Here is a 19,082-nt window from a genome sequence, read left to right as displayed (position 1 = left end):
ACTCTAGCTACATTAAATTGCTAATGTGAATGAAAAATGGATTTTTTTTACTGTGTGTGTTTGTAAAGGGACAATTTAGGCTAACCTTGTCTCTCAAAAACATGAGCAGAATGACAGTACTAGGAAATAACACACTAACGAAATGTTGTGAGTATAATTTAACAAGAGAAGAATGTTCATCTACAACAATAGGCATATACTCAGCAAATGTCGGCCATTCATGGTTAAACAGTAAAATTTTTGGTTGCAATGCACAGGTCAAAATGTTTTATAAAAACCTACCTTTTACGTTTTAAACTCACAAGCTGGTTATTCTGAACCAATGTAACAATAAACTGGACAATCTAAAGGGAAAATATAAATAAAATTTCCGTCACAGATTCCTTAATTCTTTAATACACAAGTCTTACAAAATTAATTCAAATACTGTATGTTTTCTATTCTAAGTCACGTGATTTCTCATTTATTAACACATTTGAAAATTGGATGCATCTTATAATTGATATCTAAAGAAATATACCAGCTTCCAGGCAAAATAACCTGTCATAAAGTTGCTACTACTTAGGATATAGAGATGCCTAAGACATACAACCATCTACCCATCCATCATTCAACCCACTCTCCCACCCATCCATCTATTTACCTGTTCAATATTCAGTTAGCTGTTTTCGTGCTAAGTGGCAAACGTGCCTGGATAGAGATTCCGACTTTTATTTAAAATTCTTTCAGGAAGATTATGAGGCAAAAAAAAAACCCCTGGTGTTTGACAGGTTATATTTTTCTTACACCAGATAATACAATTAGAGGCTAAAGAAACTACCAACTTCTTAAAATTGGATGATAAAATTTTCAAGTTAGAAAAAGTTTATTGGCTAATTCTAGAAAAATTATTGATGAGGCACTAAACATCCATCTAAGCTTCCTGCTAACAATCAAGAAAAGCTGGTTTAATCTTCAAAGTCTGATTAAATTTAGAGGAAAACTACTAAACAGATTAAGACATGACAATGATACTTTATATTTTATAACAGTTTTTCTTAAAGTGTGGCACATGGACCAGCAGCATTGGCCTAGGAATTTGTTAGACATGCAAATTCTTAGCCCCACTCCAGAAATGCTGAATGTGAAATTCTGAGGATGGGGCCCAGTATATGTTTAGCAAGTCCTCTAGTTGGTATAGATGTGAATGTGAGAACCAATGGCTTACAGTATGCCTTGAAATTATACTGTCAACTATAAAAGGAAAATCATATGGTGCACTATGAAAAATAGTATATCACTGAGAGGCTATGAAAAAAGGCCAAAAGTGATTGGAAGACAATGTAGACTATGCAAAAGAGTTCCTTGTAAGCTCTGTAAAACGTAATTACATGATTAAAATAGAGAACTGTCAATTAAAAATACATATTGTATAGCTTTAATATTGTGTGTGTTCACCTCTAAAAGAGACTACTAGTCAGCTTTACCATCAATATGAACTTTTCCATGGGAAAAAAAGTTATTTTACCTGAAAAGTTAGACAACATTAGAGTATATGAAAAGGAGGTTAGCCACTAATTTGTTTATTCAAAAGGAAATGCTGAAAGCTGACAAAAGCAAGCATTTAAGCTTAACAATATCTAGAAAATTCAAGCTCAATTATTTTTGTTAATTTATAAAAAAGTGTTATGGGAAAATTCTAAAAACATTAGTAGTTGAATTTATAAGAACATGAATCACTGGCTAAATTTCTCCTAAATTTTGTTCTAAATCTCAATTCTCTTTTCACACTTCTGCATCACATTGTACAGAGTTTACTACCTGAAGGAGAAAATAGGCATCTAACATTTAAAGCATGTAACTTCCGTACCTGACAAGTCCTGAAACAGGTATCTCACGTATATTATTTCTAATTAATCCAAGGCCAAAGAGTAAATGGCAGAGTTAAGAACCAATTCCAGGAATAGAAAAAAAATTATCGGCTGTCATCATGAATTTAAATTCATAATGTGAATGAACAATGGATTTTTTTTACTGTGTGTGTTTGTAAAGGGACAATTTAGGCTAACCTTGTCTCTCAAAAACATGAGCAGAATGACAGTACTAGGAAATAACACACTAACGAAATGTTGTGAGTATAATTTAACAAGAGAAGAATGTTCATCTACAACAATAGGCATATACTCAGCAAATGTCGGCCATTCATGGTTAAACAGTAAAATTTTTGGTTGCAATGCACAGGTCAAAATGTTTTATAAAAACCTACCTTTTACGTTTTAAACTCACAAGCTGGTTATTCTGAACCAATGTAACAATAAACTGGACAATCTAAAGGGAAAATATAAATAAAATTTCCGTCACAGATTCCTTAATTCTTTAATACACAAGTCTTACAAAATTAATTCAAATACTGTATGTTTTCTATTCTAAGTCACGTGATTTCTCATTTATTAACACATTTGAAAATTGGATGCATCTTATAATTGATATCTAAAGAAATATACCAGCTTCCAGGCAAAATAACCTGTCATAAAGTTGCTACTACTTAGGATATAGAGATGCCTAAGACATACAACCATCTACCCATCCATCATTCAACCCACTCTCCCACCCATCCATCTATTTACCTGTTCAATATTCAGTTAGCTGTTTTCGTGCTAAGTGGCAAACGTGCCTGGATAGAGATTCCGACTTTTATTTAAAATTCTTTCAGGAAGATTATGAGGCAAAAAAAAAACCCCTGGTGTTTGACAGGTAATATTTTTCTTACACCAGATAATACAATTAGAGGCTAAAGAAACTACCAACTTTCTTAAAATTGATGATAAAATTTTCAAGTTAGAAAAAGTTTATTGGCTAATTCTAGAAAAATTATTGATGAGGCACTAAACATCCATCTAAGCTTCCTGCTAACAATCAAGAAAAGCTGGTTTAATCTTCAAAGTCTGATTAAATTTAGAGGAAAACTACTAAACAGATTAAGACATGACAATGATACTTTATATTTTATAACAGTTTTTCTTAAAGTGTGGCACATGGACCAGCAGCATTGGCCTAGGAATTTGTTAGACATGCAAATTCTTAGCCCCACTCCAGAAATGCTGAATGTGAAATTCTGAGGATGGGGCCCAGTATATGTTTAGCAAGTCCTCTAGTTGGTATAGATGTGAATGTGAGAACCAATGGCTTACAGTATGCCTTGAAATTATACTGTCAACTATAAAAGGAAAATCATATGGTGCACTATGAAAAATAGTATATCACTGAGAGGCTATGAAAAAAGGCCAAAAGTGATTGGAAGACAATGTAGACTATGCAAAAGAGTTCCTTGTAAGCTCTGTAAAACGTAATTACATGATTAAAATAGAGAACTGTCAATTAAAAATACATATTGTATAGCTTTAATATTGTGTGTGTTCACCTCTAAAAGAGACTACTAGTCAGCTTTACCATCAATATGAACTTTTCCATGGGAAAAAAAGTTATTTTACCTGAAAAGTTAGACAACATTAGAGTATATGAAAAGGAGGTTAGCCACTAATTTGTTTATTCAAAAGGAAATGCTGAAAGCTGACAAAAGCAAGCATTTAAGCTTAACAATATCTAGAAAATTCAAGCTCAATTATTTTTGTTAATTTATAAAAAAGTGTTATGGGAAAATTCTAAAAACATTAGTAGTTGAATTTATAAGAACATGAATCACTGGCTAAATTTCTCCTAAATTTTGTTCTAAATCTCAATTCTCTTTTCACACTTCTGCATCACATTGTACAGAGTTTACTACCTGAAGGAGAAAATAGGCATCTAACATTTAAAGCATGTAACTTCCGTACCTGACAAGTCCTGAAACAGGTATCTCACGTATATTATTTCTAATTAATCCAAGGCCAAAGAGTAAATGGCAGAGTTAAGAACCAATTCCAGGAATAGAAAAAAAATTATCGGCTGTCATCATGAATTATGTAAGCTCCTTAACCTCCACCAAAATACACAGATTCAAATTCAAATCTGAGCACATGGAATGTTAGCTTTCATGAAAAACAGATATTTACATAAGAATTTTACCAACTATCTTTGCCGTTAGGAAAAAAAATCCAACAAATAATGGAGCATTATAAGTTAATATTTAACCAAAACACTGTTTTTCTTCTGAAAAAGAAAAACAGATTTTTAAAATAAAGTACAGGTTAAGGTACATTTATCATTTTAAATCAGGTACTCTTAACAGGTCTGCATGTTAGAATCAGCTACGGAGGTTTTAAAAATACACATACTCGGACTAAACGCTTGGAATTGAATTCTACATTCAAATTTCACTTGCATACCAATAAAAAAATAGTTTATCTATTTTGACTATAGGCCAAAGGTTGCAACTACCATTCATCTCTGTTCTAAGCCTGCTTCACTAGATTCAAATGCTGTCAGTCATAACCCTATTTTTAGCTAAAGGCCTCTGGGCATGAACAAGGTGAAGTTCTCACATCCTCCTTCCCCCCCAAAACTTGTTGCTTATATTTAAGACTCTAGTTTACTCATTAGCAAAAAATAGCTACCTTAATTACTTTTATGTTTCACCTCTTATCAACATATGAAAGCAGATACGAACAGATTAAATCACAAGGATACAATGCAACAGAGATTCTCGTTCCCCCAGTAATTTTCAGCTCAGATACTAGAATCTAGGATTTATTTTACAACATCATATTAAATGCTTTTCTGTACAGACTAATAATGACATACACTTGAACTCATAATTGGGTCAACTGATTTGAAAATATTAGTCATTTATCTTCTGAAATTGTATCTATGCCTTTTAGAGCAAAAAATAGTAAACAAAACAAAAAATCCAATAAAGGCTGTCTTTTACAGTAAAAATTGTGTAAGAAATTGGTAGTGTATTAATCATGCTAAGAATACAGTATCTTAAACTTGTTATATTAGGCAAAAGGTCATTTATTAAAGGCTAATAACACATTAACTGTGAGTATGGAATAACCATGTTTAGCTAATAAGTTTTTTTTATTAAAAAGAATATATAACACTTGGCTTAATTTGTTCGGTTTCATAGTTTTACTTCTATCTGTGTACCCAATGGCTTAATTTGTTTGGTTTCACAGTTTTCCTTCTACCTGTGTACCCAGTAGATAAGAAGCTAAGATCAATCATTGACTATTCAATAGAGACTTCTTTGTGTAACAAATGGTATTCATTAAATGAATGCAGATCTCCATCTTGGAAAAACAGCTTACCTTTCGAATAACTTGTTGCTGTTGTGCATGTTTTGCTCGTAATTCTGAGACCTCCTTCCAAAGGGACTCATTCTCACTATGTTATCATTGATTAAAAAGACGAAAACAAAAAAATTCAGTCAGAAGCCAAACCTCAATATTTTAATTAAGCGTACCAAAGAATATCACAGATACAGAGAACAAGCTGATGACTGCCAAAGGGGATGGTAGTGGGAGAATGGAAATAAAGAAATTTTTAAATTAAAAAAAAATAAAGGTCATTAAAAAAAGAATACTAGAGAACTTAACTAGTTTTTACTACATATTTTCATGAGACTAGGAAATCTTTGGTACAATTATATAGAATGGCAACTATCTTGACACAAATCTAGAATCATTCCTTCACAGCTTCAGTATCTTCTACTCATGGCAACATACACACAAAAACTTAAAAGGCTCACGCCTACATCCACAGAGTAGTAGTACATAATTTATTCCTCTGACAATCTGGTTCATTACCCCTTGTTTAAGCTAACCTTTCAACTATTGCTACCAAGTAAATTCAGAACATGTGCTTAGGAAACAATTCTTAAAGGGAAGTGACCTTTACCTAGCATTTGCTATGCTCCAGTCACTATTCTAACCATTTTATGTGTACTACTGATTTAAACTTCTCTGAAATCAATCAAGAAAGGAATTTTTTCTCTTTTACAGATGAGGACAAAGACTCAGAGAATTGAGAGGACTTGCCCAACATCACACAGATAATTTGCTAAGTGCTGGAGTCAAATTAAAGTCTGACTCTAAAACTATTTTAAGATCTACCTCGAACACAGGAATATGAAAACATTAAGATCTTTGTCTTTTAAAAGCGTATCTAAATATATGACAAACCAATACCTTGCCCGGTACTAATAGCTTCTTTTCCCTTATTCACCATTTTTAACTGAAATTTCATTGTGTTACTGTTAGCAGCAATGATAATGCTGAGAAGACATGAAAGATAATTCACCTAATAAATGTTTAATTTTTATTCTTTTTTTAATTTCTACTAAAGCTATCTTCCTCAATCCAAACTATTACAAAAGAACTGGATTTACATGTACCGGGTATTGAAAATGAGACTTTAATACTAATATACTTTTTCTGACTCAGAAATTTAAAGATACTGTCATTTGCCTACTAAAGATAAGTGGAAGAATGGTTACCTCTAAAACTTAAAGCATGAATTTGAGATCCCATTCCTTAAGGACTAAACCTGAAATTCAAGGAACTGGGTCAAAGGGCACCTCAGTAGACAGAAAATACATAGAGTAAACCAGCATAAGTGGCTAAATAAAATCTGCAAAATGGAAAAGCTTAAAATTAGGGCTTATTCAAAAAGGGAATAAAAGTCCAAGATTACTCTTTTAATGAAGCTACTTAAGAATAGTTAAACTAATGCCGTATTTGAAATGAAAGGAAGAACACATAAAATAACTACTCTCAAGACATTGGCAATTAGGGTAAAAGAACATCCCAGCTACTTACTAAGAAAAGAGGTATACATCTACTCTATATACATGCTGTTACTCTGGCAAGTTAGGATAATGGTGCCAAGAACTATAAAACAAAATAAAACATCTTTCTGTATACAGAAGGTTTGAATAACGCTTTCCCCAGTCTATGTAAAATGAATATCAAGTAGGGAGAGTCTCTTGTGTACTTTTTCCCCTATTTTTTTTTGGTCCTACTTTTTCTTAAGGTCTCATAGAAAGTCTTAAAAAACCACCATAAAAGAATAGGTTAAGATATTTAGTACTTCTTATGGCTTGTGTGCCCTAATACATCAAAAAAAGCTAACTTAAGTAGAATCACACTTCCCACACCAACTTAAAGGTCTACTATTTCATCAGTAAGACTTATGCATCATAGTTTTGAATTCCCAGGTTTATATACTTTTTCAAGCACCATCATGAAAATTCAATATTGGTGTAAAGTCCATAGCTATAAATCAAAAATAAAGGGAACCAATACATACAGAAAAATGACCTTTGATCCTGGCTTCAACAATGTGATCTAAAAGTACTTAAAGCATCAACCTCGAACACCCAACAAACACATACCCCTCATATTACAATTACATTTGGAAATAATATTTTACCTTTTTAATTCAGAAAGCCTGGACTCAATAGTTTCTTGTTTTATTTGAACCTTCTGAGCACTACTTATAATTTTTGTTAAATCTTCCTGACGAATTTTATTTTCTTCTGGTTTTGAAGATGAAACCTTTCAAAAAGTAAATTTAGGGCAAAAGAAAAAAACAAAACAAAAAACACACACACACATAAATACTAATCACCATGAATGTAATTCAAAACTTCCCTATATTAAGAGGTTTTTTTAGCCTGTTCAGGAAGTGAAATCTAGTTCCAAAAAGCCCAGGATAGGATTCCAGGGGAAAACAAACGTCATAGCTTGGAGATAGGAAATAAGGAATATATATATATGTATATATTTTTTACACATGAAGACGTTTCCACAAGCAAGAACACCATAGGGACCTTTTTTTCATTTCCTACTGCCAAATTCCCTGTAATTTCCCCAAGCCTCTTTATTATCACATTCCACATTTAATTAAATTTATGCAGTAATAGCTTCATGCTAGGCCATTTTCATTCATAGTCCACTACCCTTTTATTCCCTCCTCCCTTTTTTGTGGATTTGGTAAAAATATTTAATTTCAACAAAAGATTCATTCAAAAATGTATTATTAAATGCCTACTATATGCAAAGGGACTTATTCTAGGCATTTGATATTCAGCAGTGAACTACAGATAAAGCCCTCCAAGGAGCTTTACATTCTAGCTTACATTTTTTAAGCTAAATTAAAAGAAGTGAGCTATTTTAATATGAATGATGTCTCACCCTCAGTCAGAATGTAAACATTTTCCTTCCCTTTAGAAGGTATTTGAGCCCTCAGTAAAGTTCAGTATCAGGAAAAAAAAAAAAATAGGGGGAAATAATTAAAGCTTTGTCTAAGTCATCCCAACAAGAAACACCAATGTATTTCTGTATATTCTTAATTTCAACAGCTGAAATATGTCTTGGCCAAGTATACTACATGCTAATTCCCTAATTAAAAAATGTTAACAATAGCTCACCTTCCTTTTAATGTTCTCCAACAAGTCGTCCTGGCCTTGTTTGAAGTAAGGATGCTGAAATTCAACAGGACCATCTCGTTCCTGCTTTACAATTCCAGAGTCAATATGTACTACTTTACGGAAACCATCTGAAAAAGATTCAAAATTCAGATGACTAAAACAGAGAAAAGTCAAAAATTATGGTGCTTTTATGAAGTATGCTTTCCTCTTTACCATCCTAAAGGAAAAAAGTGGTTTAATCATCCTAAAGAAAAAAGTGGCTGATGACATTATTCCAAATAAACTGCTGTCCATACTCACACATATTCAGTTGCCTCACAAAGCTTGCCATGTTATTGTGCTTGAAGTATTTGGGAAGAATTTCTTTTGCAAATCTTTGTTCATCCAAAACCAGAAAACTTTGGCCATTCTGAAAAAATAAAGAGTCAATTAATTAAGGTCCTCTGACATTAGATGATACATGGGAACCCCCAAACTAAGCAATCCTTTCATGATACCTTCAGACCAACATTTTATTCCTATTAACAGCAACAAGACAGAAACTCCGAATTAACTGCCAAACTGCAATCAAGCTTTTTGATGTCAACTTCAAAAGCTTAGGAGCATGTCTCAAACCGAAAGCTGCATCATATCTATGGTGAAATATTAGAAGAAAAATAATACAATATGTAGCTAGCGTAATTATTTGATATTGTTTTAAAACCAGTACAATTAGACAAAAATAAAATGTGAAAGGATTTTATCATTATTTGCAAAAGACCTAATTTGTATTTGTACAATCAATTAAAAACCTATAAGAGAATTCAGTAAGATATCCGGCTATTAATTAATATTTAAAGTCACTAATGTTCTTCCATACAAAAAATACACAATTTGAGACTTACTACAAAAATACAGTAATCAAAACAGCTTGGTACTAGTATAAATATAGACTGGCCAATGGAATAGAATAGAGAACCCAGAAATAAACTCTCACATATACAGCCCAAGGATTTTTGATAAGGGTGCCAAGACCATTCAAGGAGGAAAGGACATTCTTTCAACAAATGATGCTGGGAAACTGAATACTATCATGCAAAAGAATGAAGCTGAACCCTTACCACCACCATATACAAAAATTAACTAAAAATAGATCAAAGACCTAAACAAAAGAGCTAAAATTACAAAAAACAACAAAACAAAACAAAACAAAACAACCCGAGAACAAAAGGGGAAAAACTTCATTAAATTGGATTTGGCAATGATTTCTTGGATAACATCCAAAGCACAAGCAACAAAAGTAAAAATAGAAAAATGGGGCTACCTCAAGCCAAGAACACTATCAGGAGAGTAACAAGGAAGCCCACTGAATCAGAGAAAATATTTGTAACTTATGTATCTAACAAGGGGTTAATATATATAATATATAAAGAACTCCTACTCTTCAACAATAAAAACAATCTGATTAGAAATGAGTAAAGGATTAAATAGACATTTTTCCAAATATATATAAATGGCCAATAAACACATGAAAAGATGCCTAACATTACTAATCATTAGAGAAATGAAAATCAAAATTACAAAATACCACTTCACAATCATTAGGATGGCCATTATTAAAACACACACCCACAGGAAAAAAAAAAAAAAACAACAAACAACAGAATATAAGTGTTGGCAAGGATGCAGAGAAATCATAACCCATGTGCACTGCTGGTGAAAATGTAAAATAGTGCAGCTGCTATGAAGAACAGGATGACAGTTCCTCAAAATATTAAACACAGAATTACCATATAATTCTGTAGTTACACTTTTGTGTATATATCCAAAACATTTATGGCAAAAGGTTAACCGTATTAATTAAAAATTCCAACAAGTGAAAAACCCAATGTGAATTTTCATCTCGTTGATGACTGAATGTACAGCAGAACAACGATTTTCACTCATTATACTGGCGAAATTTAAAAGTTTGATAACCAGTGTTAGTTATTAGGTAATAACTTAAAATTAAAAATGCATACTTCTTTCATATCTTAAAATGACTTTCCCCTCTACCTTCCTTCCCTCTCAATCTACCCACCCTATTTATCATCTTTCCCTTCACCACAAAATTTAACAAATATTTTAAAACGCTCTTCTCCCATTCAGGACCATCTACTATCTTCCATTAAAAATTGGTTTCTGTTTCCATCGCTCTACTGAAACCATTTTTTCTAAAATTTCAAATGCCAAATTCGATGCCCTCTTTTCAGTCCTGATCTTCCTACAACTTCCCTGCAGCATTTCTTTTGGCACTACTGACAATCCTCCCTCCTTAAATGTGTTATCTTGGCTTTGATACTACACACTATCGGCTCTCCTCTCATATTTCTTTGCGATTGCCTTCCACCTACCAAGAGATAAGTGTTTTTAGGTTTCTATCCTTGAACATGACACCTTTTACATTTTTTTATTTCACCTACACCAGTGTATCCAATTATTGTCTTTATTATGTCAATAATTATATGACGATTATCACATCTACATCTCTGCTCCTGACCATCTCATATTTCACACTTGAATTTCCAATTGTCTACATTTTTACACATGTTCTTTAGCTATATTCACAACCTACTGTCTATTTCAAACCTAGCATAAAGACAGACCAATGGAATAGAACAGAGAACCCAGAAATAAACTCTCACATATACAGTCCGATTCCCACTCGCGCAGTCAACTTTTTCCTGTATCCTCCATCCTGACATGCCTCTCTCCTAAGTTACCCAATTAAGTTTGACATCAACAACAAAAAAGATAAATTAAAAACCATCAAATTTAATAGCTAATAACTTAAAGGAGAAATATTAAAAACATTTAAAAATAAGGAAAAGAGATCCCATGATCACTGCTTTTATTTGATACCCTACTGAGGTCTTAGCAATTGCAAAAAAGAAAAAAAAAACTGAGGGTGTAAGGTTCTGAAAAAAAAAAGAAAACTGTCATTTACAGATGCCATGGATGATTAGGCTCACTAGTTTACTATCAATATGCAAATGTTACTTGTATTTCTAATTACCAGCAATAGCTTGAAACGTACTTTTAACTAAAGGACACCACTTACAACAGCTTTAAAATACCTAGGAAAAATCTAACAAAGATGTGTAAGATTTAATTGCAAAAAATTATAAAACTTTATTAAAAAATAAAATGAAGTTGGAAATATGCCTTGTTCATGTGAAAACTCAGTTTTGTAAAGATATCCATTCTCTCTAATCTGATTTATACTCACAATATAATTCCAATAAAAATCTCATTTTTTTAATGGAACTTTATTTTAAAACATATATAGAAGAGCAAAAGTACTCCTGAAGAATAAGTTGCCCTCCCAAAAGCAAGACTTTTATAAAACTACAGTAATTAAGACATGTGATATGGGCATGCAATATGTGATTGTCCAATGGAACAGAATAGAGAACTTAGAAACAAAACCACAATATCTGTATACAATCTTGCTATAAAACAGAAATAGCAATACATATCTCTAGGGGAAAAAAAGAAACTATTCAATAAAGGGGCTAGGACAACTAAATATTTATATTAAAAAAACAAAACCGTTTTACATTTCCTCATACCACACACAAAAATAAATTCCAGGTGAATTAAAGACTTAAGATGTGTAATGCAAATCTTTATCAGAAGAAAAGGATGGTATTTTTTTTTTTCTTCTTGGATAGGCAAGGGGAAACATCCTGAAGAAATAAAAAGAATGAACCACAAAAAAGACTGATATATTAAATTATACTAAAATTAAGAACTACTTATCAAAAGAAAGTAAAAAGCCACAAGAGAGAGAACATACAGGCAGTACATATATCCAAAAATGAATATACAGAATATACAAGGAGTTCCTACAAATAATAAAAAATAAACCACCCAGTAGAAAAATAGTCAAACATTTCATAGACTAGGAAACACAAACAGCCAATAAGGAAAGGTGTTTGAACTTATTAGTAACTGGGGAACTGTAAAGTAAGACCTCACTGAGATAACACTTTACATCCACTAGACTGGTAAAAATTAGAAAGCAAAACAACATCGCGTTTTGAAGGTGTAGGTTAATGGAAAATCTCATGCATGGGTAAAAGGAGTATAAACTGGTTTGATCTCTTTGGAAAATAATTTGAACTATCTTGAGGTTGAACATTTCATACTCTATTTTCCAGCATTTCTACTGTTCAATATAGGTGTATATACCTCAGAAAAAATTTTGCTTATGTACACTAGGAAAGGTGAAGAATATTCATAATGGCATTGGACACAGTTGATCTTTTCTTGAACCATTTTCTTTCATTAACTACTATTACTTCAGTCTGTTTTTCTTCCTCTCTCACTGTTCCTTTTCAATCTCTTTTGCTAGATTGTTCTTCATGCCTTCTAAACATTGGAAAACCCTAATTTTCAGTTCATTTGTCTCTCTGGATGATCTCATCCAGTCTCACGGCTTTACCACTCACTCACAAGCTCCAAATTCTACCCTGAATGCCAGAGTCCTATAGCCAAACATCCTATCCAACATTTCCACTTGGATATCTTGGAGTATAGAAGTCATTTGGGCTGTTCGGAAATATCTGTTCTCCTTCCTAGCATTGCATTTCTCCACTTTCTCTGAAATTAAGTACGGCCATATGACTAAGTGTAATCAATAAAAATATAAACAAAATAAAATAATTTTCAGATAATGCTAGTGATCCACTTGTAATTGCAAACTTAACAGGTCCAAACAAAACCCCCACGTGCATGTCTCCAAATCTTCTTCCATCTTAGAAAATGGTACGGTACCATCATTCATTCTGTTGCTCAGGTCAAATCTGTGAATGTTAATTCTTCCGTCCCTTCCCCAGCTCCAGCCAATTTATCAGTAAGTTCTACAGCTTTGCCTTCAAGGTGAGTATTAAATCTGACTACTTCTCACTACTTCCACTGGTACTACTCTAGTCTCTGCCACACTGTGTTCAATATCCTAGTGGAAAACTGCGATAGCCTTCTAACTAGTTCCCTCATTTCCAATCTCCTTATCATCGCCCTAAGGCCCTATACCATCTGCTCCTGCCTACTTCTCTGGCCTCACTCTCACGTTCTCTAAGGATATTCTAACCACATGGGCCTTCTCCAAGCATGTGAACATGCCATGTTCAAAGACTTTACATTTGCCATTTCTCTTGGTCCATCCTTTCTAATTATTCAAGTCTTTGCTCAAATATCAGCTCTGCTGAGAGACTTTCTTCATCATCCTACCTAAAATACAAACCTCAAGTCATTTTACATGCTAGTTATCAACTTATTGCTCCAAATTATTTCTTGTCTACTCTGCATAAATGGTCGCATAAATATCTTTCTTTTTCTAACTGGCATGTTAACCTTCGTGAACAGAAGATACGAGAGAGATATTATAAAAGGAAGGGATTCTCCCCTGTTCCAGTGTGTCCTTGACAGGCTCTTGCACTGCAGGCATGTTCTCCAGCACCTAGCTCTTGCAATGCATGGAGGTTAACAGCACCCCAAGAGTAATAGTTTCCCCTGGCACTCTCTCTCCCTTGGGAGGTTTCAAATCAGAGTACTCTGACAAGACATCTCTCAGTGGACAGCTTTCAAGAGTACTCTAGAGCAATTGCTCATAAACATTTTCTTAAAGGGCTTTATAGTAAATATTTTAGGCTTGCACACCATAAGGTCATAACTCTGCCCTTGTTGTAAGAAGCAGCTATACAGACATAGGTAACAGACTAAGCATGGCTATATTCCTATTAAACTTTATTTACAAAACAGATGGCTGGCCCATGGGCCAGTGTGCCAACCTTTACCCTAGCAGTGATATTTCCTGGCAAGTTCTGAAGGCTGAATTTCCAGTAAGTTCCACCACTGTGGCACCAGTGACTTCTTTGTGATTCAATGAGACATGGTCATACTCTCTCCAATAAGGTCAGGATCTTAGACTTGGGGGAAAGGGCACTTATTTGGGCACTCTATTGTAGCCCTAGCAGTGATGGCTGCTTCTTATAACTGTTATTCCTGTTTCTTTACTCCAATTCACCTAACACAGTTAGTAATTCTATTAAACTTTCCCGTTCAAAAAAGTGTGTGACTTCTTCCATCTCCTAACTGAACTCTAACTGATATACTCTCTTCACCTTGCTTTATTTGCTTTGCAGTATTTACACTAACTGAAATTATGTTATTTGTGTTTGCTTACGTTTTAATGAGCAGTATCCTTCATTAGAATGTACGCTCAATGAAGGCAGACACTTTGTTCACTATTGAATGAATTCCTGGTACTAGCACACTTCTGGTCATAAATGATTCGCAACAAATATTTGTGAGTGACTGAATAAATGAATTTGTGGTCACAGTAGAGCAAATTTTATTTTTAGAATATCAATTCAAATTATATCAAAGAGATGAAAGCCTCTTGCTTATATTTGCTCTCTCACACATAAACGATCCTCGTTCACTCGTATCATTCAGTCTCCACTATGGTATTCCTGCAGTCTCCACAATAAAATTAGTAAATAATCTCTCTGAATGCAAAAACATTCCACCTTACTGCTGTTAAATCCTGTGAGGATCAACCAGTACAACACAATTCTCCCTATATGTTTTACAAGGGGCAGAAAGCCATTACTGAGTGGAGTGGGAGAGATGGGTAGAGGTGAGAAAGCTTTTCTTTAGGCCTCCCTCATAAATGCTGACAAGATTCCAAAGAGTAGTAAGTTATTACTGCTCAAATTGGTACTCTTGGTTAAAAACATCCAAAATATTCTTAGTTATAATCTAGTACTTCAGCCCTATAACTTTAAAACACTTTTCAGAATAGAAATTTGTAACACTTTTTTATACAACCAGTCTATAACTTCTTAATGTTCACCAACCATTTCTTCTGAGTCTCTAGCTCACTCTCTCTTATGCATACAAATTAAAAACACTCAATGAATCTTTCAGCTTTTCTGTAGGCCTATCTAAAGTGGATTTCTGCCACACTTCTAGCCTTTCTTGTTTTCACTTGGGAATACTGTTATAATATAATGGTTGCTGAGAAGTTTGAAATGATACCAGACCATTGAGAAATCTAAGGGCCTACAGCACAAATTCATCCAAAATAGCTAGAGAACATTGGATAAGTTCTGTTTTGCTCCCTTTCCCTATTTCCTGATTTGTCTCTGCTGATTTGAGAAGGATAGGGAAGTATAGAATGCCAAAGGGCACAAAAAGGTGGATGTGAGTGAGGTCTTTAGTGGAAATCACTTCTTGGTCTTCTCAAGCAATCTGAAGGACAGAGACAAAGGTCAGAACGCTGGCAAAACAATGGCTTTCCAGTTTTTTCCTTCTTTTATGCTGTTTCCCTTCAACATACATGAATATCAAATATCAATAACAGTATGGACCATTCCTCATATCAATGGCAAGAACTTCCATTCAACTTCCACAACTTCATCCCTGAGTATCAAGTTTCCCCAGTTGCTTCAAGCTAAACCTGTGTTCTCTGTTTAGGACTGTGACAATTGAAACAGGTTTATGTAGTCCAACAGTACTATCTCTGTCCTTGATTTGGCAAGAGACTGCCTATCGGAGCCAAAATAGCTATGTAAAATTTTGAAGTTACAAAAAATGTAAAACTAAAAAAGTAAAAAGAATCTTCCATAGGGAGAAGATGAGAAAATATAAAATATGTTCAATATGTTTTAAAGACACTGGGTCTAATGACATTTCTACTACTTGAATCAGTAACACACTATAATTTTGATTGCTTGGAATATTAGATTTCTATAATTACTGATGAGAATGGAGATATTAAAACTAAAGTTATGTAAGTCTTCAGGAATATTAAGCCAAGCTTTCAAACTGCAGTTGGTAAGAATTTTCTCCCCTTGTCTTATACACAAGCTGGGAGTAAATTGCTTTCCACAAGTGAAAAAAAATTCATAAAAGATTGCCTGGTTTACATAACATCTGCTGCTTCTAAAAGGTCTTAATATGATTTTCACTCAGATAGTATAAATGCTAAATTACCTCAATAAAAGTTCAGCGAAACAAGTTTGAAGAAAACCAGAAACAACCATAAATAGCAAATTTTAAATGATGAGGGTAACTTATTTTGTTTTTTTCCATTTAACATCGTTGTTTAAAGTTTTACCTTGCATTAACAATGCTTTTGGAAAAATCTGGGGGAGAGGAAGACAGACAGCTTCCCTAAGCCACTAAGCTCAGCCCTAGACAACATTAAGCCAGAAGTGTCCAGTGACTTGTGGAGGGGTAACATTTTAGTAACTAAATATTGGGCCAATCTTATTAAGTATAGTGATGTTGATGGACAATTGATCTAGAAAGTCAGAAATCCGTTAGATTTCCACCTCCAATAATGGCCAGCTTTGTAATTATGAATAACTAATCTAACCTCAGCCTCAAATCCTCATATATATAATGATGAGGCTAAACCAGATGATCTCAGATTCTTTTCAGGCGTAATTCCATCTTTAGCATTCCTACCACTTCCATTACATAGTTCAAAGATTTCATTGATTCATCAAACATTTACTAAGTACCTACTTATCCCTGGCACAGATACTGTCCCTTCTCTCACTGAATTTATATTTTAACTGTCCCATTATATATTAAAAAATGTGTAGTTTAGACTTAATAATGGGATAAATAAGAATAATTTTAAGTAGCTTATTTGGTTTAGAATTCATAATATAATGCATTTATGGATTAGTATGAAACTCTCTACATTTGATACGGTCCATAAAAAAACTCTCCACACCTGATACTAGCCATAAAAACAATGTTATTGAAATAGTCCTGCCACCAACATAATACCTTTAATTAAAACTAATTATCAATATATTGAGGTACTATTTCTAAGCATTAAAAACAAGAAGGTCCAACCAAGCCAAAGCCAAGTCGGGGGGAAGACTCACAGTCCAATCTCCAGTATGAATACAAGGCTGAGTAATGGTAGTCTGTACTGATCCATCCGTGTCAACATTTAATCCTTCTGACTGATGAAAAACATGAGACATCTGTTTATTTTTAAGTGTATGCTGACGGCTGGCTTCCCTATTTTCATCTTTCTTTGTACTACTGTACAGAATTCATTAAATGCTTAATGCACACCATTCGGCTGATGATACCAACCTTCAACAAAATTAAGACCTAGAATATCAAAAAATGATCAAATGACAGTAATGTAAGACAGAATATGGTGTTATAGTAGTCAAAACTTCATGTACTCAATATAGTGCTCCCTGTTAAGACAAAGTAATAAAACTAAGAGTTCTTATAAGAAAGGCACACAAAAGAAAGGGAGGAGATGACACTTAGGACTTAACAGGTGCTAGGCACTGTGCAGTTAGCTTTCACTTATTCTTCTCCAGACCACTAAACAACAACAAAAAATATCCCAAACACATGACCATCTAATCTAAGTGAGATAACACTTACTCAGGACTTAACAGGTGCTAGGTACTGTGCAGTTAATTTTCATTTATTCTTCTCCAGATCACTAAACAAACAAACAAAAAATCCCAAACAGATGACCATCTAATCTACCATAGGAGAAATTAACTCTTCACAAAATGATTCCAATAGCCTAAAAGTGTATTCTAATGCAAATGCACTATTTATGTAATAATCATTCTGCTTAGAATCTTAACATTTGGAAGTAGAAGGGGTCTTGGATCACCTAGTCAACCCATTCATCTTATGGACAGACGATGAAACTGAGGCCAGATAAAGAGCTTGACTAAGGTCACCGTCTAGTGGCAGTTGGGATCAAACTAATAATCAAGGCATCCATATACCACTCTGGGGCAACTGTTTAGTGTAATTTAGTGATTTCATTTTAGCTCCGAGGATACTGAACACCTATCTATTAACACTTTCATTAAAATAATCGAAAAAATTAATTTATACAAATGGCTCTGAATCTCCAAAGAATAACGTATAATTTTCTAAATAACATTTTAAAACCTATTGATAAGCAGTAACCTGCGTTTTGGACATTTGCCTACTTTCCCTGACTGCTCTCCGCATAAAGACCCCAAATGTAGAGGTATGAGAATCGGTCGCTGAGGTAGATTTCCTCAATTAAATACTGGCGTGGAAGATCTCGGCCCCGCGCTGCCTGTGCCCTCAGCGATCAGTAAACCCGCGAGTCGCACGAGAGGACAGAGGATGAGTGTGCAGTAACGTGGCCCCTGCGCCCTCCGCTCGTCCACCGCCCTCACTCCGCTGGGCCGGTTCCGAACGCGGAATGGGCCGGACCGTTACGGCGCCTGCCGGGCCGCGGAGCCCCGCGCGGGCCGCCCCTCCCCCACCGCGGCCTGGACAAGCGTCGCCGGCTGGGACCCCCGCGGCTCCCCGCGCGAACAATACAAGGGGTTCCCCACAAGGCCGAACGCCGAGGCCCGCCCAGCCCTACCAACCCACGGGCCCCGCACAGGGCGTCGAGCCACAGGCCGCGAGAGACAACCCCGCGGGAGAGAGTGAGAGAGGAGGCGGTTAATCAGGGGGTTCGGAGGCCGCCGTACCCTGACCCGTACCTGGCTCCAGGTGATGAACTCATTAGTGTGGGTTTCCTCCACAAGCGTCCATAGCTTGCTGAGGAAAGCTGGCACGTTCGAACTCTGCTTCATTGTTAACGAGGCGCAGGGATTCCAAATTCCACACGGGAACGCAGCGGTAGCAGCAGCGGCGCGGCGGCGGCGACGGCGGCGGCGGC

The 19,082-nt window shown here is 34.8% G+C and overlaps 1 protein-coding gene across 2 annotated transcripts in view; it reads right to left on the bottom strand.

Moving 5' to 3' along the window:
* HSF2 (heat shock transcription factor 2) overlaps positions 1-19,076 on the bottom strand; it is a 30,987-nt gene extending 11,911 nt beyond the window's left edge. For both annotated transcript variants that reach the window (XM_006926131.3, XM_006926132.3), the window contains exons 1-6: positions 18,904-19,076; positions 8,651-8,759; positions 8,351-8,478; positions 7,351-7,475; positions 5,229-5,304; positions 2,246-2,307 (exon numbers count right to left, since the gene is read on the bottom strand). In XM_006926131.3, coding sequence (XP_006926193.1) covers positions 2,246-2,307; positions 5,229-5,304; positions 7,351-7,475; positions 8,351-8,478; positions 8,651-8,759; positions 18,904-18,996 — 593 coding nt within the window. In that variant the 5' untranslated portion in view covers positions 18,997-19,076. The remainder of the gene's footprint in view (positions 1-2,245; positions 2,308-5,228; positions 5,305-7,350; positions 7,476-8,350; positions 8,479-8,650; positions 8,760-18,903) is intronic.
* Between the last annotated feature and the right edge of the window lie 6 nt (positions 19,077-19,082).

Source organism: Pteropus alecto, unplaced genomic scaffold (assembly GCF_000325575.1).
Source record: "Pteropus alecto unplaced genomic scaffold, ASM32557v1 scaffold79, whole genome shotgun sequence".
Classification (NCBI taxonomy): Eukaryota; Metazoa; Chordata; class Mammalia; order Chiroptera; family Pteropodidae; genus Pteropus; species Pteropus alecto.
Note: the sequence above shows the minus strand (reverse complement) of the source record. Positions and strands in the feature narration are given on the sequence as shown.